This window comes from Trachurus japonicus, chromosome 22 (genome assembly GCF_045865225.1).
Source record: "Trachurus japonicus isolate A0001 chromosome 22, Traja_1.0".
Taxonomy (NCBI): domain Eukaryota; kingdom Metazoa; phylum Chordata; class Actinopteri; order Carangiformes; family Carangidae; genus Trachurus; species Trachurus japonicus.
In genome coordinates this window covers 23546653-23569247 of record NC_140928.1, presented here as the reverse complement: position 1 = coordinate 23569247, position 22595 = coordinate 23546653, and the positions used below count along the sequence as shown (strand labels likewise).

Genomic DNA, 22595 nt, shown 5'->3' with positions numbered 1-22595 from the left:
ACAGCTCGCTATTTCTCACTATCACTGTCATGCACACACTCACAGATGTGCACACACACCCGAGCCTGAATATTGCCTGACTTTGTTTGGACTATCCGGCTGGTCAACTACTCTACAGATTTCAGATGAGCTTTTACAATCACCCTGCTCTGTCACCTTGCAACCCCAATTTTATCTAGATATTCCATGGACGCAACTTGTATTAACATGCAGGGAGTGGGCCAGAGCTCTCCCCTCAATTTCCTCATGGGAGGAAAAAATGCCTCTGCCCCCTTTCACTTTCTCTCACTCTACCTCTCAAATGTACCACACGTGCATGCAGTGATGCATATTGTAATGTGAGCCATTGTAGCATCAACCAAACACAGACCAACAGTTTTTAAAAAGACAAAATAAAGCAAGAATGGTGCCAATCTTCACAAAACTTGAAAGAAACAAAGAATGGAGATACTACATCCTGATTATAACAACAAGAGGTAAGGGTTTCATGAGCCAACACAAGCATTACTTACAAACTGCTGAACTTTTACTCTTGGCTTTGCAAACCCTAAATAACAAAGCAATATCGAACTTCTATATCTGTTCTGGAGCTTTTGACTCCATCACAGGATCTTCCTCAACAGCTGACATCAACAGTTCTGAATCTGTGAAACAACCCACAGCAACATCAAAAATACAGCTGCTATTAAACGTTTGGTATTTTATTTAATGGCTGAGATGGTTATTAAAGACTGAGTATGGAGATCATCACCGCACCTTACAGTATATCAGCAATGTGAGCATTTAAAACCATCACATGTACCCACTTTAACAACACGCGTTGTCTTTCCCAAGTATCTGTATTCCATTTACGCTGCATCATTACTTTTGTGTTTCCATCCCCCTTTGCATCACAGTCATTTACTGTTTCAGCATATATGGAGGGGAGGTGCTCCCTGCTCCCACTTCCAGAGTGATCACTGCTCCTAATGCAGAACTAAAGCTGTAGCTAAGAGAGTCTGGATGAAGGTCTTCAGCAAATGGACCATCCACGTTTCCCATTAGCAAAAATGTATAGAATAGGCTTCCGGTTTCCGGTGGCATGGAGTGAGCGTCCTCAGACCGCATGTCGCGGTAATCCTTCTAATATCTCTTAATTGAACCTCCAGTTACCTCAGTCAATTTATTAAGATACAACAAGTAATCGCACACTTTTGACTGTGTCTGAACTCTGCTGAATGCCGGGAACGCGTCAACAAACAAAGTTTGTAATGGAGAACGCTGAGCTCGCTGCACTCATGAGAGCAATAGTGCGCGAAGAAATAGCGACAGGGCTGGAAACTAATTTAAAGCCCATTCGGGACGAATTGAGCAAGATTCAGCTAAAAGTAACATCCTGCCTCGATAAAGTTGACTCACTGGAAGCTGCGGCGAATGAGGCTGAAACAAGGCTGTTAAAACTGGAGAACGAGAACAAAACGCTGGCTGCGGAAGTTTCTTTATTGAAACAGAAAGCTGAATCTCTTGAAAACCACAGCCGAAAATTTAATCTGAGAATACTCGGATTACCGGAGGAAATAGAACAAGGCAGACCCACTTCGTTTGTGAACGACATGCTGCGCGAGCTGTTTGATCAAGTGGACTTCGGTCCACTACCACCGGCCAACATCGCCCACCGCATCGGCGGCAGGGACAAGGTCTCACGCTGCATGATTATACGGCTGTATAGCTTCGAAGTGAGGCAGCGTATCATCCGGCTGGCAACGGAAAGGAGAAAGCAACCAGATGGGTTAAAGTACAGAGGACACAAGATCAGCATCTTCCCGGATCTAACAGCAGACCAACGGAAACAACAGGCTGTCTTTGACGAGATCAGGGCTCTGCTACGGAAGACAGGCATACGGTATGGAGTGGCGTATCCAGCTAAGCTGCTCATCACTTTTGGCAACAAGACACATGTCTTTGTGAATACATCGGAGGCGATGGACTTCTACAGAACTGTAATCGAGCCCACGTTGGACAGGAGTCCCCGCCAGACGGCTGAGGGATAGATGACGCCCACCTGGTAGCTGCAACCACAGGTCTGTCAAGCTCACACGGGAAAATATAGACTGTAGATTTAGTATGGTGACTGGAGGACTGATATTCTAGAATGCCCTCATTGTGACTCAATGTGCCCCTCATCTTTACTTTTTTATTTATTTTTTTATTTTTTATTTTGGGGTGAACGTTTTCTGTTCAAGAATAATAGCCTATATTAAGAATCCCCCTTTTTCTTTCTTTTTTTTTTCCTTTTCCCTTTCTCCCCCTTTTTTTTTTTAATTTTTATTTTATTTTATTTTATTTTATTTTTTATTTTTTTTTCTCCCTACTGAGTGGCACTGGTAGTAATGAATGAATGAAACAGGGCGCCATTATTGGAGGGTGCTGCCGACTGCGGCCCCCATGCCACAACTCTCGCATAAGGCCGAGATTAGGAAACCTGAAGAGGGTCTCGTGTTCACGGGACCGTCTTCCTGGGGGGAGGAGGGAGGGGGGTGGGGCTGGAGGGATGAAGCCGATATGAGGATGGGTTTCTCTGGGGTAACAAGTTTTTGTAATTATTTCCTGCACGTTTCTTTTTTTTTTTTTTTTCCCCTTTTCTTTTTCCCCCCTTTTTATTTATTTATTTATTTTTTCCCTCTTTTTTTTTTTTTCGCATCATGTGTTCATATGTTTTTTTTTTGCCCACTATGATAATATAACTTTCAAATGTTGAAACTCTCAATACTTTCCTGGAATGTACAGGGTATCAATAAGAGCACTAAATATACAAGTTGCATTGAATTTCTAGATAGGAAAGGAATTGATATTGCTCTGCTTCAAGAAACTCATATACTGTCATCAGATATAGGTAGATTAGACAACAGTAAATATGATGTTGTTTCTTCTTCTCATTCCTTCAATAGGACAAAGGGAGTGATGATTCTAATGCGCAAGACTTTTAATTTTAATATAGATGAGCAAGGAAATGACTCTGTTGGTAGAATTTCCTATATTAAAGGCACTTTTGCTGATAAAAAGATGGCATTTATATCAGCCTACGCTCCCAACATCTTTGACCCCTCATTTTATGCACAATTGACAAAGAAGTTACAAGACCTTTCAGACTGCTTAATTATTTTAGGTAGTGATATGAACGCAGTGCTTGATCACTCTATCGATAGGTCTGGAGGGCAGGTTGCTCAGAGTGCAGCCAACTTAACTCTGAGAAAAATGGTAGACACCTTTTCCCTTATTGATGTTTGGAGAACTTTTAACCCTCATATAAAACAATATACTTTTTTTTCTGCGAGACACAGAACATATTCAAGAATAGACTATATTTTGGCAACTCCTAATGCGTCTCGCTGGGTCAGAAAAGCGGAGATAGTCTATACATCTTTATCTGACCATCATGCCAACAAGTGTGAATTAGTATTTGTGAATTACCCAAAACGTGCTTTAAGGTGGAAATTTAATTTAACCCTGTTACAGGATGCTAATTTCTGTGAGCATCTTAAATCAGAGCTTAATGCATTTATAAGTATTAATAAGAATTCAGTGCTCGATGTAAGATTTTTATGGGATGCAATTAAAGGAAGTATCCGTAACTGTACAATCTCATTTGCATCAGCACGTAATCGGACTTATCTCCAAGAACTAGCAAAGATGGAGACTAGATTTGCATCTCTGACATCCCAACAACAAAACAAGCACGACCAAGAGAGGGAAAAAGAATTAGGGGAGGTTAAGGCTGAACTAAATACTTTTCTTATGCGAAAAGCAGAGTTTCTAATCCATAGAGCGAGAGAAACTCAATACTTAAATGGAAATAGACCTAGTTTTGTTCTGTCAAGAAAAATTCACTGTAATGATAAAAAAGCAGACATTGTCGCAATCCAAAACAGAGAGGGTGAAGTGATATATGATCCCCTGGAAATTAATCATGAATTTAAGTTATTCTATCAACAGCTGTACTCTTCTGAAGCAACCTTTTCAAAAAATGATCTTGTTTCCTTTTTTGATGGCTTAAATTTACCCAAATTATCAGAAGAGCAGAGACACTTATTAGATTCCCCACTTACAATTAATGAATTATATGAGGCAATTAAATGCATGAATCATGGCAAATCCCCAGGCCTGGACGGAATCCCTCCTGAGTTGTATTTAAAATTTTGGGATGATTTGGGCCCATTTATTTTTGAAATGTTTCAACAAGCCATCAATTTGGGATCCTTCAACAGAGATATAAATACAGCTATCATCACTTTGCTACATAAAAGAGGCAAGGATAGCACCTTATGTTCCAGCTTCCGCCCGCTGTCACTGCTTAATGCAGATATAAAGCTTTATGCAAAGGTCTTGGCTCAAAGGCTCGAGACAGTTTTGCCAACTTTGGTCCATCCCGACCAAACGGGTTTTGTTAAACAAAGATATGCATCTGATAATATGAGACGTCTTTTACATATTGTTGATGCTGGTACTAATATGGCTTCACCTTGTGCAGTGCTTTCAGTAGATGCTGAAAAAGCCTTTGACAGGCTCGAATGGGAATATCTGTGGCATACTCTGGAAACTATGGGCTTTGGTGACAATTTCATTGGCATGCTAAAAACGTTGTACTGTAATCCAACTGCTGTGGTCATTACATCTAAACAAAGCTCTACTCCGTTTATTATAGAAAGAGGAGCTCGCCAAGGGTGTCCAGTCTCTGCGCTGTTGTTCACATTATCTCTGGAACCCCTAGCACAAAAAATCAGAAATTCAGATGAGGTAAAGCCAATATCAGTGTGCAGAACTTATCATAAGACCTCTCTGTATGCGGATGATTTATTATTATTTCTTAATGATGTGCTGTCTTCCCTTCCTGCCGCATTGAAGATTTTCCATAATTTCAGTTTAATATCTGGACACAAGATAAATCTGAGCAAGTCCTCTCTGCTTCCTTTAAATGCCGCTATGAACAACCTGCAGTTGGATGCGGGGATCCCAGTAGCCACACATTTTAAGTATCTTGGAATCGACATATATCCATCTCTTGAAAAAATTGTTTCTAAAAATTATAAGCGCCTAAAGAATTCAATATCTGATGAACTAAACAGATGGTCTGCACTATCAATTTCCTTCTCTACTCGAATATCAGTGGTTAAGTCCCATATTCTTCCCAAGGTTAATTTTTATGCAAATATGTTACATTTACCCCCACCAGCTGGTTTTTGGGAGAAGATACAAGGGTTGGTATTTAAATTTATATGGCAAAACCAGCACCCAAGAATCAGTAGGCCTACGCTTCAGAAGAGTAAGACCTTAGGAGGCCTCTCAGTGCCTAATTTTGAATTGTATTCCCTATCCTTTATGCTGAAATCTGTATCAAGGTGGTTTGACCCAAATGCAGACACACCTTGGGTGAATATAGAGCATCATATTGTATCCCCCTTTATGCTTAAGGATGTTCTTTTCTCAGGCCTCTCCCCAAAATTTTGTCTGAACAAATTTGGACCAATTATCGCAAACTCAATTTTAGTTTGGAATAATATAGTCAAATTAGCTAAATGGGATTCAAAGTGGCACTTAGATACGCCAATCTTTAGAAACAATTTATTGCTTATAGGTGGTAAACCAATCATATTCTCCTCCTGGCAAAACCAGGGAGTTCATACTCTGTCCGATATGTATAATGAAGACAGTCTTAGATCATTTCATGAACTTAGACAAACTTATAACTTGCCTGGCACCTCTTTCTTTTTTTATTTACAGCTGCGCACAGCAATGCGTACATATGGTGTCCCATGGAATCAAACACTATTAATTCATCCCCTAATGCATCTTTTGTACACTGCAAAGATTAAAGAAAAAGGTTTTGTGTCTTATATATATAATGAGCTACAAGGAAGATTAACTGGACCAGCAGGCATTGTTCTCGTCTGGAATATGGATACTAAAGATTACGGGTTTAGCATCAACTGGCAGAGAGTCTGGAGTAATATTTCCCTATCATCCCGTAATCACAACCATCAGTTAATTCATTATAAGTTAATACAAAGATTCTATCTATCCCCAAGACGATGCTGCCAGATCCATATTACCCAGAACCCATTATGCCAACTATGTCCTCACCAAGTGTTGGGCACATACATGCACATGATGTGGGAATGCCCTGGAGTCTATTCCTTTTGGCTCAGTATTTCGAATCTTCTCTCACGTTTAATTCAGACAAATATACCTTGTTTACCACATATATTGCTTCTGAATGATGACACCCCTCTGAATTTATCATTTCTTAAGAAGAGAGTACTGTTTGCAGGTTTAACTGCTGCTAAAAAGATGTTGATAAAAAGATGGAAACCACCACATGTTTTAAATGTGTATCTGTGGAAATTATCATTTTATGAAATTTTGTCACTAGAAATCTCCAGTGCCCGTGCCCAAAAGGCAAAGGTAGAAGCTATACATAACCTAGAAGCGGCAGCTGAGAATGTCAAAGCGTTGTTTTGATGGGCTTGTGTGTTTTTTTTTTTTGTTTTTTGTTTTTTTTTGGTTTGTTTTGTTTTGTTTTGTTTTGTTTTTCTCTGTTTCATGAATATGTCTGCTATGTACTTTTGATAATTATTGATAACTATTTATTTATTTTCGTTTGTTTGTTGTTTTTGTTTTTCCCTGTAATCACCCTAACCTAATGTTACCCCCAGGACCCGGGACAAGGGTGGGGTCAAGGGGAATGGATAAATGGAATTGTAATGAAATAAAACAAAATAAAAAATTGATCACAAAAAAAAAAAAAGAATAGGCTGTGTACTTATTGTCTGCTGATGAGTTTAACATTAAAAAGCATGTGCGTAAGTGTGTGTGAGTGCGTGAATGCCGGTGAAGTGAGGAGCGGAGTGAAAGGATGCAAAGAGAAAAGATTAAAGGAAATTAGAGGTCTGTCAACACAGCAACAACAACAGGACCACCTTCCACATCTTTCACTTCCTGCCACCGTTACTCATCTATTAATGAGCAGCTTGGAACGGAGTGACTCAGCGTTTAAATCAAAGCTTACTCCCAGCTCGCTCATTATGTCAGGGACAAGCTGGGACAGACCGTCCACAGAGACCAGCTGTTCTCCAGTCAGATGCTGTGTAGTTCAGTGACAGGAGTTCCCACTGAGAGATGAAACACACACACTCAAAATTACATCTGTGTGCAGGTTAGTGTGCAGCACACTCGCCTAGAAAACAACACAACAATATTCTCACTGAGGTACACATTGTAAAATGTGCCAGATATAGGGTGAGCATTCCTATGGAAACTCAGCATTACTGCTGAATTTTTTTGGCCCCGCAGCGGGCATCAAACTGCCTCGTCATAAATCTACTGACCCCGACTTGACATAACTTCTAACCGCCCTTGAATCCTTCCCTCATCCAAGCAACTTTGCTGCTTGATCAGGCCTTACATCTGCATCCTATCTGCTCAGTCTCTCCTACAAAGGCGGGTCCATCTGGCTTGATGGGTAGTTTCAGCCAAATACCACTGCCAGCTGATTGGTCCAGCCCACATCACTGTTATCTGGTCGCTTTGGTCTTTCAGATCATCAATAATCACCAGCCCTTGTGGTATGATAACTGTTTCCATGTTCCGTCAACATGACAGGGTGTCTGTGTTTGAAAGAGAAAGAGAGTCATCGGCTGGCCACCCTCTCTGCCTGCACCCACACTCTCAATCTCTCTCTGTCTCTCCCTCATCTCTAACAAAGTGCCTACACCAGCTCACACTGTCGGCTCGTAAAAAAGAAAAAACAAAACAGCAACATCTAATGACATTCTAAGATAACTAGTATGTTGTCATCACTGGCAGCAAAGGGACTCAACAACTAACAAACCAAGCATCTACTACTAACATGCTACCTGATAATAAGCATGTCCTACTTTACAGATACGCATGGGAGATGTTCAAAACTACTGCAGAGTTTCCTCTGGGTCATCTTTGTTTACGATCAATTTGGTGCTTTGGCAGTCTGGTTGCACAGAGATGGAGGCCTGGAGGAAGAGGCCGTGTCTCGAAGCGATCCAGTCCTGTAACTCTTCAGTGGGTACGGAGTTGGAGGGAGTGCAGAGGAGGAGAGAGAGAGCAGGAGGAGGGGTGTGCAGGGTACAGTAGAAAGTAGCTAATGGCTGAGGAAGAGAGATAGTGCAGGACTCATTATCAACTACAGCAGTGGAGAGTTTAGAAGACATGAGCTCCTGGGGGCTGCCATCTCACACACACACACACACACACACTTTCCCCCCTCACTTTACTTGGTCAGCTCTCACTCATTCTCTCATCTTTCTGTCTTGTTTTCATCATCATCATCATTCCCTCTCCTGCAGATACAGTCCATTCATCTTGTTTATGCCTTGAATCTTTCTAAAGCAGTCTATGTCTTTCTCTCTAGGTGTCCCTTCTGGTGAGCGGCTATGAAGAGCCAGAGTTGGCATCAAGGCCTCTAAGAACGATCAGAAAGAGACAGACTCCCCTGTCTGTCCTGCTTTGCGCTGGAGGACACATTGAGCACATGTGCATTGACCGACTGAGAGCATGCGAGTCTGTGTGCATTGTGCATGTGGTCACATTCTTCACAAAAGCAGGCTGGACACACTGAGATGGTACGCAACAGCTCGCCCGTTAATTACGCAAGCTAATAGAGCAGCTGCTCATTCACTCTCTTCTCGGACAGATACACAGCAGGATGAGGAGGCTGAGGCAGGACATGAAGCATTAAGATGGACGTGCTGTGATTCAGGACAGAGGCTAAATAAGGTAAAGAGAGGAGCCATTGTTGTTCAGGGGATTGAGTTGTCTGTGGATGAGGACAAGAGAGAAACTTCACAGACTGAGGAAACAAGGGGGTTGAGGATGCTCTTAAGAAGTTAAGAACTTCCAATCCAAACTTGAAATGTTGTGAAGTTTTTTGCGAGGGCTTTAAAGCCCTTTTCTCCAACATCATGTTATGATTTTCATCTTTTTAAAAAAAACCTCTGTTGCCTTCTAAATAACCCCCTCCCCCCCCAGTTCTCCTGGCCAACTTGTTTCCACAGCAACACGTCCTCAGACAAACCCTTCTACATTAAGTTGACACAAAACACACAGCAAAAAGGGTGAAATTAGCTAACTGAAGATCGTTTTTGGGAGTTGAACTCGAACCATGTAAACCTGCACGATTTCTTCTGTGTCCGTTTAGACATTGGTAACACTTTACTTGACGCCTATCTCTATAACGCATTATAACCATTACTTATAATAAATTATAATGCAGTTATAGCACTGTATAACTATAGTTATAAACACTCGTAAGTGACCACCTTTAGAACAATAACTATAACACACTATAAATCATTTCATCATGACTACTAAAGTCAGCTATTATAATACATTGTAATTGTTACTAACTCAATGCCCACATCGATAATGCATTATAAATATAGTTATAATGTGTTATAATTGTCTGATAGACGTGTATAACTATCATTATAAACACTTATAAATGATCATAAGACTTTATAACAATAAGCAAAACACATTATAGAGCATTATAACTCTATTATAATACTTGACCTTATGAGCCATTATAAAATGCTCTATAATGTGTTATGCTTGTGATAGTTATACACGTTTATAAGACAAGTATAACACACTATAACTATATTTATAATGCATTACTGATGTGGGCATTGTTAGCAAGTTATGAACAATTATAACGTATTATTATACCTGACCTTATAAGTCATGATAAAATGCTTTATAGTGTGTTATGATTATTGTTATAAAGCATTATGATCATTTATAAGTGTTTATAACTATAGTTATACAGTGCCATAACTGCATTACAACTCATAAGTATGGTCATAATGCGTTATAGAGATAGGCATCAAGTAAAGTGTTACCGAGACGGTAATTGAACTTTGAGCTCTTCAAATGTCATGATGGTATGACACTAACACTTTCATACTGTTGATGATATTTCTTTCTTTTACAGCTCTCCCTGAGCTCTCCATCATTTGATCTGTTGTTGATCAAATTCAATTTAAAAGCAGTTTTTGTTTTTCTCATGTATAATACAAGCAATGGCAGCAATTGTAGACTTTCCTTGCTCCACCATTTACAAAGTGATACGAATGTTTACTAATGGTGACATTCTCCAATATTAGTGTACTGTAAAGTGAAAGACAAACAGCAACACTACTGTAGGTACACTTACCTCTACGTGAAGAACAACTCATGGGGATTGTAAATTGAAGCAAAGTGTAATGGGAATGTGTGTGCTTGTGTGTGTGTGTGATACTGTTAGAGGTGGGTTGTGAGACTCAGGGGAGGAAAAATCGATGAGGATACAAGGCCATGAATGCAAAAAAGAAGTGTCCAAATACTGCAGAGGATGATAGAAGGGTTTCCCAGAATGCAACAGTCAGCATGTCTCCTTATAGTACCCCGGTGCTGATGGTGTAACAACATACAGTAAGCAATATGGAACTTAAGGTCTAAACCTAATTGCTCATATTAACACTTCCCTGCTGCTCATTAAGTGAATGTGAACATGCTTTCAGTATCATTATGTTTCAGTCAAATATTAGGGTCATGTGAATTACATAAGTGGAAATTACTGGTTAAAGTATTTTTTTTTTCCAATATTAAAGCAGAAGTAAGCGATCCGGTCGTTTTGGCTAATGCTGCGTTCCAGGTAGGCTTTTGAAACAGTAAATTACAGCTTCAAGTCACAACTTACGACTTTGTAGCGTTCCAGGCAACCCACTCGTGTTTTTCCGACCTGTTTTACCTGTGAAAGTCACTATAACGACCACTCGTAACTTCCGACCCGTGAACTCGTACCAGATCGAACTGGTACGACTTCACAGGTCGGAAAAACACGAGTTACGAGTTTCCTTGAACGCACCATAACAGTCCTCGTCCCTACGTCACCACATTCACGGCGTCCCTTGGCTGCACACACAGCCCTGCATGCCGTTCTCTCTCCTCATTGGATAAAAACTGTAGGATACGATAAATGTTTTCTCCTCGGCTCAGAGCAGAGCAGAGTGACTGAGAGACCCGTGTTTCAGTCCAAACACTCTATGTAAGTGATTGCTGTCGGAAGATATAACTATTTAAGACTTATATTAACACAAATATATCACTTACTTCTGCTTTAAGGCAGGAGATTGGTTCTGAACTAAAGATAGAAATAGGTGATAATAGGATGCCAGATAATTAAGCATGGACATGAAAAATGGAAACAAAATGGTGAAATATTCACATACTAATTACTGTCTATAAATAGGAATGGTCTGCGAATTTGTGGCATAGAGATGCCAAGTGTTCATAAGCAAAAAGGGTTCCACTTACAGAGTACATTGGGAGCAGAGGGACACACTGATAAGAAAGAGTGAGTGTAAGATTACGATAAGCCTCATCCCTCCAGTTTCTATGCACAAGCTTTCGAATCAGGAAACCAAAGAGAAGGGGGACTCGCGTCTCCCTTCTCTTCTGTTTCCCTGTTTCTGAGGAGGAGGTGGATTAGTAGGTAACTGCCCAGGAGAGGGCGCCCCTCGCTTGTGAGAGTACAGTACAGCAGAGCACATGCACACGGGCATGGACACATATGCAAACACACAATGCAGCATCGCAATCATATGCACCAGTGGTAGAAACCAGCCTCTCCGTTTCTTTTCATTGATGGTAATTTTCCAGATGCACGATACATCTTACTCCACCCTCTCCTACACTCACTTTCTCAGTTTATGTCAATCCTAAAGCTGACTCCAGCTCTAGTCAACACCACTGTACTCTCCAATAAACATCCTCATCCAGTGCCGGTGTTAATTTATGCCATCTGCTTAACATATGCAAATACAACAACCCTACATTATCCAGTCAATGGAAAGGAGCGATGCTTATTAAGAATGGACACAACGCATCTAGTGACATGCACAAGCTGGGTTGCCATGGGAACAGGATGCCAAGGTAGGCATTATGAATACAGAAACTACTGGGGGCACTGAGGTTGTTAAGCAGCCGTGCCTCACTGAAGTTACTCAGCAAAAGCTGATGCCTGTGCTGGAGATGGTGCTGGCGGCTGAATGATTGTCTGTGAACTTTTGACAAAGTCAGAGGTCTGTTGTCACCGCTGATGAGTATGCCTGAGAGTTGCCATGTATTCTGTTGCCTTGACAGCACAATATATCACTTACTTAAGATATTTTCAGAGAGGAGCAATGTTTGTCAAGATGAAATAGGATTTGTAAGCAACTGCAGTGATGCTGCTGTCACATGCACACAGCATAGCCCACTACACACTAACATATACCCATACAAAGGCACTGACATCATGAAGTTAATAAACGGATGGTGTCCTATCCCAGACTTGCATCTGCTAAAATCACCCTGGAAAAGTTTTGGAGCTTGAGACATTCATATTCATAAGGTTATTATAAGGTTATTTTAGTCAGTGTCCAGAACACCTTGCTCTGAGTCCAGTTGAGAGGTGCACCCCTGGGTCCTCCATATTCATGTGCTGTTGCCAGCCACCTCAACTAAACATGCAGCAACTCAACCTGTTGGGAATGTTAAGTCCTACAAAATATTCCACCAAAACTTGAGCCGACATTTTTGTTAAAGCTCTGAATGCACTTTCCTGTAACTGATTGAACTTCCCTGGCATAAGAAAGAGGATTGTTCTATAACAGCAAACCCCACCTTTCTGACAGCTCATTGAATAGAGGGATGAATAACATGTATTGGATTAAAATTTGGTCCGAGACTGGCTTACAGAACTTCTACAATGAAAATAACACTGAAGTTGCTGATTTACAGGTTTGTCAAGTCCCTTATCTGCCTAAATGCAGATAATCTTGTCTTTATGCTCCATCAAACATTAATTTCACGCTACAAGATGCCGCGCACTTATCAGCTGTAACTGGGAGTTCCAACCTCCAGCAACTCATGACTAGTTTCCAAGTATCTCTTCATCACCAAGGTTGCTGTGCCCTTGCCGTTCTCTTCAGCATGAGTCTCACACCTGCAAAGGATCTCTCTCATCATGTATCTGAGCAACGTAGCTGTCTAAGTATGGCGCTATTTCTAGAACAAAAGCCAAAGCGTAAAACAGTGGACTGAGATCACCACAGGGGGGGTGATCTTTTTAAGATGACAAAAAAATGATCATGATTCTGATAAATGAGTGAGCCGCCGTGTAGCCGATGTGCGCTGGAGCAGTGTTGGTGTGGTTTTGTTAGTGGGATGGATGGAGCGGCGGAGCCCATGTGCATGCGGTCTCATTGCAGTCGAGAGGTTAGAGAGGTTGAGTTGCCAAAAAAGAGAGGTAGAAGAAGTCATAATTGTGAGGACTGCAGCCAGGTACCTGAGTATATCTCCCTGCTCTTCAATTTCATCAGCAACCTCTTCACACCTGCAATGATGTGAAGAAGCCTGTCATCATCACAAATTTGCAACAGCTGCCCCCCCCCCCCCCCTTTATTTTTTCTCCCTCCCTCTGATGTGTGTAATAAGCGTTGGCCACACAGTGATGATTTCCATGTATTTCTCAGGTTCCATGAGAAGAAACATGAAACATTTTAACGTTAGATAACATATCCCAGCAACTAAGAAGAACAGGTGTATTGTAAGAATCACACTGGTAAAGTGGAAGGAGGAGGTAAGACACTATGCATAAAATGCACAGCCAGCAAATGTGGTATAATGTACAGAACACACATAAACAAGGAGACAAATATGACCCACCCACTGAGTGTCAGTCCCCAACATGACCACCCACTCTTTACTCCCACTGACTGGCTCTCTCCCTCCGTCTCAGCATTGTGTGTGTGTGTGTGTGACCAGTGTGTTTAGTGGAGACTAGGACAAGAGGGGGTACATCCGTCTGGTCCTTACCTGTGTTCCTCTCTGGTAATATACAGCAATGCTTCTGCAGTATGCCTGGCAACACCTTCCAAGAAATAACAAAAGGGTCGAGGGGAAGGAGGAGGGAGAGGGAAAAAAGACGTTAATATCACGGCGGCTCAAAGCAGATAAACAAGGTGGAGAGGCACTGAGCCGTGTGGTAAATTCACTGTTGCGGAGCAGCAACAGACACACATTTCCCACACAATTTGCATCAAAAGAAGGCGCTCCTGTATTTATCCGAGACCTTTCTTCTGCACCGTGATCTGAACAACAGAGCACTGAATGATGCTCCTGGTGTGAATAAGTGTTTGTGGAAGGTGCATTTCTGAAGTGGTAAGTAAGTGGAATTATGATACACTAACAACCCGCTGAGAGAGAACAGCGAAGACGTGCTCAATTAGGGTGGGGGCAGGGGTGGCACATGTCACCAGGCCATTTGTAGAAGCTTTCTTTTGCTCCATCAGCAGCTTCTCTATTCAAGGAAGTCGTAGCAGCAAACACACTCTATTACTGCACTACTCACAAGCCTGAGATGGTAATGCATGTTTACAATCTATTCTGTGAAGAGGTATGTAAAAATCTAACCCATCCCACAGTTATATATCTTAGCTGCTAATCACAGTTTATGTCACAGGTTATGACCTTGTTCTTGAAACTCTGCAAAACAAAACAAAGGATTGTGAATTAAATTTTTGATATATGAATTGTTGAAATAGCACAAAGTATGAAGGACTAGAAGAAGACCGTAAAAAGGCGGAAGAAAATGGCCAAACAGAAGAACAATAGTGTGACTGCTTCAGCAGTCACACTAATTATCTGTTACTTCGTTAAACTCTGTGATGTCCAAAAAGCAGAGATATGCAGGATTTCTACTGGACCGAAGCCCAGGGAACTTTGAAGGAGAAGCAGAGGTGACTCAGCAGGTGATATCGTAGGTCACCTTGTCCTTACATCGGACTGACAGGATCTTTGTTGTCGAAAATGACTTTCCTTATATGGATAGTCCTCCTCTTTCTCTGGTGTTAAAATTATATTACATTTGCACTTGCTGGTTATCTCAGGTTCTTCTGTCTATGTGTTACTTTACTCTTCTCTGGAATGGAACAAGACCGATCAGATAAGTGTCATTTTTAATTAAAGAAGGGGAGTATAAATAAAAGTACCTCTTGAGAAGAGAGGGAAGGCCAGATATAATAGAAATGAACCGTAATGGCTTGTCTCTGGGTACATTCAATGAGCTATCAACCCACTACATCATTCATACAGGAGGACAGCCTTAAGCACGTCGTCTCATTTTCTACTTTATCCGACTGCCCAAATTTGTCATAAATTGCTTCTTTCAGTCTGATGAATCCCACCTGTTTATGCACATTATCTCTGCCCTTAATCATTGCCCCTAAAATTAACATATAAGACTGCCTCTTTGTTATTACGTGTGATTTTAATTTGCAAAAATGTCACTGGAGTAAAAAAAAAAAAAAAGACTTTGACATTGCAGAGTTTCCACTCATCATCAGTAGAAAAGATAACAAGCTTTACAACGTCAGTGCTGATTTTAGAGGATCTGCAACAGTAACATCACATATCAGTAGTGCTGTCAAAACATGTCAGACACATATTGAAAGAGGACAGCGTTTGACATGAATATAGATGCCTAAAAAAAGTCTGTCTGAACCAAAGCAGGTCATGATGAGTAATATGAGCAGGCAATCACTGAGATATTATACTGGAGAATATTATATCTTGGTGGCGTTTTACCAAACCCTAACCTCATATCATTGCTTGTTGCACTGAGGGTCAAACACAGGACAGTGAAGATGAATGTCACAAATTCATGAAAGCACAGTCCACATGCAGGATCTGCAACAAAACTCTACCCTGAAACTAAGTGGATAGTGGATACGAAAGCAGTAGATGCAAAGGAATGGCTCTGAACACATGAGAGATACAATTATTGGTTTGTAATGACTGAAAGCTGCATGATACAGTTATAATTGACGCTGGCCGGCAGATCCTTGAGAAGTGTGGGAAACAAGCTGTCAGGGACACTTGAGTGCATGAGACACAGAGCTGTCACTTGTCTCTCATTTATGCTTTAAAAGGATTGGAGTCTGAATGCAAGACGTCTAATTTCACATATGAAAATGTGTTAGGCATCCGTTTGTCTTTTTAGGTTTATCTTGGGATGAGCACAAGTGAGGATTTATGTCACCATATTTTAACAGGCGCAATTTACAAGAGACACAGGGACAATCCCATGGACACACATAACTGGGACGAGTGGAAATAGAAAACCCACATTAAACACAGATTTGAATAGCTAGCGTCATTGAAATCACATTTTACGGCTAAGCTGATTTTGTGCCAAGCCCAACCATACATGTAATAAATAATCTTGATTATATCATATGCTAATTAATCATAATAACCCATTAAAGCCAGCAGTCTAATTTGACAGTTCTGCAGTTTTTGTCACAGTCAATGGAGATGAACTAAAAGACAAAAACAGATATTCAAAGACAATCAAAACTAATAACCTTAGGACTATGAGCTCAATCTTGTGAATTAGTCTTCAAACCCGATTGCATCAATGAGTTAATAAAAAGCTTCATTTGGCAGCGTTGTAGCAGTTTACCATCACACTCCTCCAATAAGGCTGGTTGCCATTGTCTTGTTGCCCAGGGCTGTGAGAAAAAGGATTCAGTGGAGATATCACTGAACTCGGGAAAGCAGATGTTTCCAACTCTCCATAATATCACTCTGTTACATCTACATTTCTCATGGTGTATGATCTAGAAATGCACTAGATAATACTGTAGTACTGTACACAGTATTTGCTCAGAAAGCAGGATATAGACAAAAGCTGATTGAAGAATTGTTTACTTGTCTCTTTTTTGGATTTCAAGCTTTTTTTTGAGTGGATGGGTGGGGGGAGTGGGTATGAAACCATTTCATAGATATGATAGCATCAGCTTCAGCCACTTTTAGAATGGCTCATCAAATAAAAATGAGCTAGCTGAGGTTTTAGGCTAGAATAGCGCAAGTAGCACATCCATTCAAGTTATTCAGGAGGTTTTGTGTTTTTTTCTGACAGTGATCAGAAAAATAAAAAGGCTCACATATGTATTGTTGTCTCCCCCCCAAAAAAAAAATTCCAGGCTAAAATATATCTACATGTCCAGGACAAAGCATGTACTGGATCATAGGATTCTTTTCAAAGAGGCATACTTTGTTTTGTAAGAGCACAAGACTGACAAACAGAAAGACTGTTCAGGCATTGTGGTAGAGACAAACAACCAAATGCATGTTCCCACAGCTGAAATGAACAATAAACCCGGTCAGATCAGGTAAGTCACTCACCATACGACTGATGAATAAACCTTTCTCTCTGATATCGGCTTTGTGAAAATGAGCCCAGACTTAAAAGTACTGATTACTTTCTCCCTGAGAGTCCATTTATCTGTGAGATTGTTTGCCTGCTGTTTGATGGAGCCAGCCTCATGAGACTAGAGAGTGGGATCAGAAATGGCCTCTATAATTTCATTAGTGCACAAGCTGATGCTCAGAAAAGTAAAGTTACAACACTAAAAAAAAGTACAAGTAATTGTGTCTTGGCTGTTATTTAAGTTACAATATTTCCCCCAGTAGTGACCACTGTGTGCAGGGACCATGTCAACCTAGCTGCTTTAGACTGGTGTAAACGCCTCCAAACAAGTCAAGCTCCAATGCACCAGGTTCCTTTAATTGCTCTGCATGTGATCTGAGGCTTGGGACAACACAGCCTAGTTTGACCACAGCAGCGAGTGGACAACAAGCTCTGCCCTTGTCCCAATGGAGTTTCAGAATGCAAAATACAATACCTGTCAAAATCCAAGTCAAAGAAGCACACAGCAAAACACAGACTCCCCATTTACCTCCACGCACTAATACTGCCGGCTGCAGGCAATTATCACAAGTGGCACTGTATAATAGGATATCTTGGTGCCTGCTGCTGCGGGCTAGAGCGCAACTCTCAGTGAGCTGATGGAGATCTGAGAGGACGGACGGGAAGTGGAGCTACTCCAGTGCATTTCAAAGCTCTTCCTGTCGGCCCCGAGCGCTGTCTGCTCCGTTCTTACCCGGTCAAGCTATCAAATGCAGTGGTGTGCAGATTGAGCTGAAGATAAAGTTTGCACTGGAACCACTCATCCTAGCAATAGCCATAAAAGACACAACCCAATTAGATTTTAAAAAATCTTAGAGGCATCTTTCAATATAATGCAGTTCAAGAACAACACAAACACAGACTAAGGCCTTGGAGTGAGAATAAAGTTGAGTTGACATCTCTTTAACACATTGTCATTAAAAATTTAAATGTTTAGTTTAATAAAGTAGCTTTGTTCTGTCCGTCACACACTATTTTAGGTTGATGAGGAAACTTTGTATTGTGACTTGCAACAGGAAGCACTGTGTTTCAATATCAAAAGAAAAAAAAGAAAGTCTCTTCCTTGACTTCTGCTTATCTTAATCCTCCTCAAAATCCTCAAGTCTCTCCTTGGTGTACAGGGTTTCCTTGAATTGGGAGTGCTATTTGCACTTACTGCACCCCAGCTCCAAATTTCATTACCATTATCATAAGTGCCCTTCCTGCAGTCGGGATGAGGGCAGCTTTCTCATGCTTAATTTAGAATTTCAGCTTTGGGCTCCTGTAGACTTGCTCTCCAAAGGTTGAACCCACCCAGGTGCGCAGTAATCATGACATCAGCAGCATAATGCATCCAAGGCCACTGATATTTGATTTGTGCAGCAAAATCATGAGGTGTGGAGTATTTTTTTAATCCTGGTAGAGAGACAACTGCCATTTATGTCAAACAGCTTGAAGGCATTATTCCGATTAAAGTACTACGCAGTTCTCTGGAGCTTAATCCAATCTCTTACACCTGCCCCAATAAAAAGAATTCTGGTGCCTTGATGGTCCTTCATTATCATGGGCTATTTTAATAAGCCAATATATTCAAGTTCATTGCTCAGTTTAACGGGTGTGGTCAAGACTCAGTTGTAAAAGAGCCGGGCCTTTCGCCAACAGTAATGGTATTAAGACTTATATTCTACAAAGGAGACCTCAAGTACATTTGGAAATGGGGGGGACCTTGCACTTGCATTACGTAGTATCAAATAGCACATTTGAACAGTGCCAATGCAGTGGGCCAAAGGGGACAAATTTAGAATTCAGTTTAAACAAGGAAATGATTTACCTTTGCCTGAAATCAAATCATTTCAAAGACACTCAGCTGACAAGTGTCAAAGTCTGTCAGCCAAAAGTAACCTGGCGAAATCATCCTAAATGAGAATATTACAATCTGAGATCATAACTGTCTGTGCCTATTTATGTGCAATTAGAATATAGAGGAAAGGTTACAGATAGTAAGGCTGCACAATTAATGGCAATATAACTGAAATACATTTTTTTGGCCAAGTGCAATATCCAAATAGCACAAGCTGCAAATTTAGTCTTCTTTTATTTTCTTTATTTTGATGTTTGAGGTAAAACATGTCACCACACTGCTATGCATTGTTAACAACATAAGTATTGTGTTGCTACAGATATACCCCTGCCAACAAGAGATTCTCAAGAGATGCAGTACATTTGTTTGACACAAGGCCTCACAAAAATCACATCATCGCTCTCACATTGAGTGAGAGACATATTGAGTGAAAATGAAAAGCAAAGGTGTCCACTCCAACTGAAATCACACACTGCAATCACAACATCTGCCTATATAATCAAAATATGATATTTTCTGCATAGTGCACAGCCCAATGCATCAGCTTGCTAATGGACCTTATAATGAGTCACATCAGACCCAGGGCTCTGTGGCAGCTATCGCACTGACAGGAGCACAGAGATTACAATGGCACTCAACCGTTTGCAGCGCAAAGGTGATTACCAGATTACACACGAATACACACATGCAACAACTCTCGTAATATATACACAATCTTGGCTCTCATTCATTACTAGGCTCATAAAACTCTATCTCCTCAACACCCCCCACTCCCACCCCCCTGCCCAATTTTAGAGATTTTGAGGGCATTCAAGAAAGAAAGAAAGAAAGAAAAAGAAAAGGAATGTGAGAGAGCAGAAACACATCCATCACAGTGACTGGATGAATAAGACAAGAGACTGCTAAATGTTTCAACGTTTACTTTTAGTTACACTAGTCTGCATTCACTGCTGCTCCTCTCCCCCTGAAGACTGAAATGACATCACCATGCACGTAAATGTAGCATTTCAAGTTCGCTATGCATCTTCAAACAGATTATGAGTGCCTTATCATGTTACTGCCAAGTGTACAAAGTCCACACAAGGTTCCCAATGATGACCCTGTTTGTTTGTGTGTGTGTGTGTGTGTGTGTGTGTGTGTGTGTGTGTGTGTGTGTGTTTGCTTGTGAATGAAGGCAATTTAACAGCAGCATCGGAAATAACCTGAAACAAGCCACCTTAAATTCCAAAGTACTTCTGAGGGGAAATAGTGCCGCTTTTCAATCATTTTTTTGAATTCTCTGTGCACAAGTAGTATCTTTTAATTAGGCTCTCCTCTTTTTTTTATTTAAAGAAATTGCCTTTCTCCATCTCGTATGAATCATCAGGCTTCCATTGAAAGTCTGATTAGTCTGTTGGTTTAAAGCAGAGGTGGTGATGTGGATGAGGTGAAAGGTGGGGGCCCCTCAAGCTGGTAGGAGACAAGTCATTTATTTTTCAGTCAGATAAGGAATTATAGACATGACAAGCATTTTTCACCTAGTACCTGGCACCAGTCCACCCACAGGTGCTCTCTCTATTAAATACAAATTACACACACACACACACACACACACACACACACACACAAAGATACTGTGAAATCCTCGATAAATGATTTAAAGTAACAACATTAGCCACTGATTGCTTGCTGCTACTACCACTGCTTTAGTAGCTCTTAGCATTGGACCCTCTACTCATACCCAAAAGGGAAAAGGCCAGTTACTATGTCAGAAAATGCAGTTTCCATGCATGGACTGCTGTGTAGTGCACACTATTTCAAGTCCATAAATGTCAACGTGTCATCCAAGCAGCTGCATGATCTCAAAGAAAGGTTGGATGTCTGCCGCTATCTAAAAATATGGATAATTTTTCCATCAATGATCAGGTACAAATTGGTAAAACATATATTGCTCCGAAGGTGAACAGCAATAATTGAGCTTCCACACCATTGCAAAGAATATCGTCACCTATTTTTAGCACCTCTGTGATTATGATGTCTGACGATGTGAGTGCTGGCAGCCAGCACTTTGTCACTCACAGTGTGTGCTGAGTACTGTGTGTTTGCAGCGGAATCGGCAGCAGTGCTGAAGCAGGCATTCTATACAACTTCCCTTGTTTTTGTATTGCTCAATCATGGGATTCTATTGGAGCTGAGACATCAATACTTGCAACTGCACTGAATCTTAAACAACACAATGTGCCAGTGTACAACTGACATTGATGACAAGCCTTTTTGCACAAACAAGAGGTTAACCATTTCTTATCTATATAGCATCATCCCTCAAAGATGATAAAAGAAGCATTACTCCCTAACCAGCAGAGATCGCCCATTCACAGACACTTGCGCATATGCTGTTCAATGCCCTGTCCAAGGCAAGGTATTATGTAACATACAGGTCTGTGGAGTTTTCTTGAATATTACAAAACCTACAACTCATCCAGTGTCTTCTTTGTAAGGAGCTCCACTCTCATTCAGGATTGCCGGCACTGGGCTTGAGCACTGTCAGACACAGTCAGTGAAGCTCATCCACCCACAGAGGCTACAGTCAGCACGGTAAATACAGTATTACGTGACAGTGCACAACAGGGTGAGTCTGGGGAGATCAAACCTGACATAACAGAGGTTAACCTTGTGCTAAAGGGGCTTTTTTTCTGCCTGAAATGCTCCTCATCCAAGGCTCTTCCTCCTCAGGGATAAATGTAAGTGCACGAATGACATCTAAGGGGGGAGAACTGAGGAGTGGTGAACCAATTTGGGTGCATGCAAAAGTGATGCAAAAAGCATATCATATTTTTGCATTGGGATGTTAGACTCTATTTCAACAAATATGCATGTTGGTACTTGATATAGTTTTAACAATTAAGGAATGGCTTCACAATTTAACATTCTGAAAAAAAAACAATAGTCCAAAAGTCTGATTACCTGATTACAAGTAAGGCAATCTTGCCTATCCAACCAAACTGCAGAAACACACACCCATTTTCTCACTACTACTAACATATTCTCATTGAATGTATAAAATACAATGTTTGAATCCTCCTCAGGTTATATGAGTAAAATGTGCACTCAAAGATTATTAAGAGAGAGAAAGAGAGAAAGGGGGATTTACCTTCTTCAGAGCTGACATTCTAGGTGGATCCTCCTCCTGCAAAGCCCGTTCACATGCTGAGGTCCCAAGCCAAGTTTGGAGGGTGCGCAAATCCTAACTCAGCCCGGTGCTGATGCTGAGCCATGAGGTGCCTGTTTAGTATTCTCATCTCGCCTCCATCCTGTCCTACAGCTGGCTTGGTGTGCGCACGCCCAAAAACCGCTGTTGTTGCAGGATCCAAACACGTGGGGAGCTCTAGTCTGATGCATCACACTGTGTGCATGAAAGAAAGTTGGCAGTTT

At 41.0% G+C, this 22595-nt stretch overlaps 1 protein-coding gene across 5 annotated transcripts in view; it reads right to left on the bottom strand.

Moving 5' to 3' along the window:
* dlgap2a (discs, large (Drosophila) homolog-associated protein 2a) overlaps positions 1–22595 on the bottom strand; it is a 162805-nt gene that overhangs the window by 139741 nt on the left and 469 nt on the right. For all 5 annotated transcript variants that reach the window (XM_085766848.1, XM_085766849.1, XM_085766852.1 and 2 more), the window contains exons 2-4: positions 22315–22566; positions 13909–13963; positions 13379–13426 (exon numbers count right to left, since the gene is read on the bottom strand). In XM_085766848.1, coding sequence (XP_085622974.1) covers positions 13379–13426; positions 13909–13963; positions 22315–22332 — 121 coding nt within the window. In that variant the 5' untranslated portion in view covers positions 22333–22566. The remainder of the gene's footprint in view (positions 1–13378; positions 13427–13908; positions 13964–22314; positions 22567–22595) is intronic.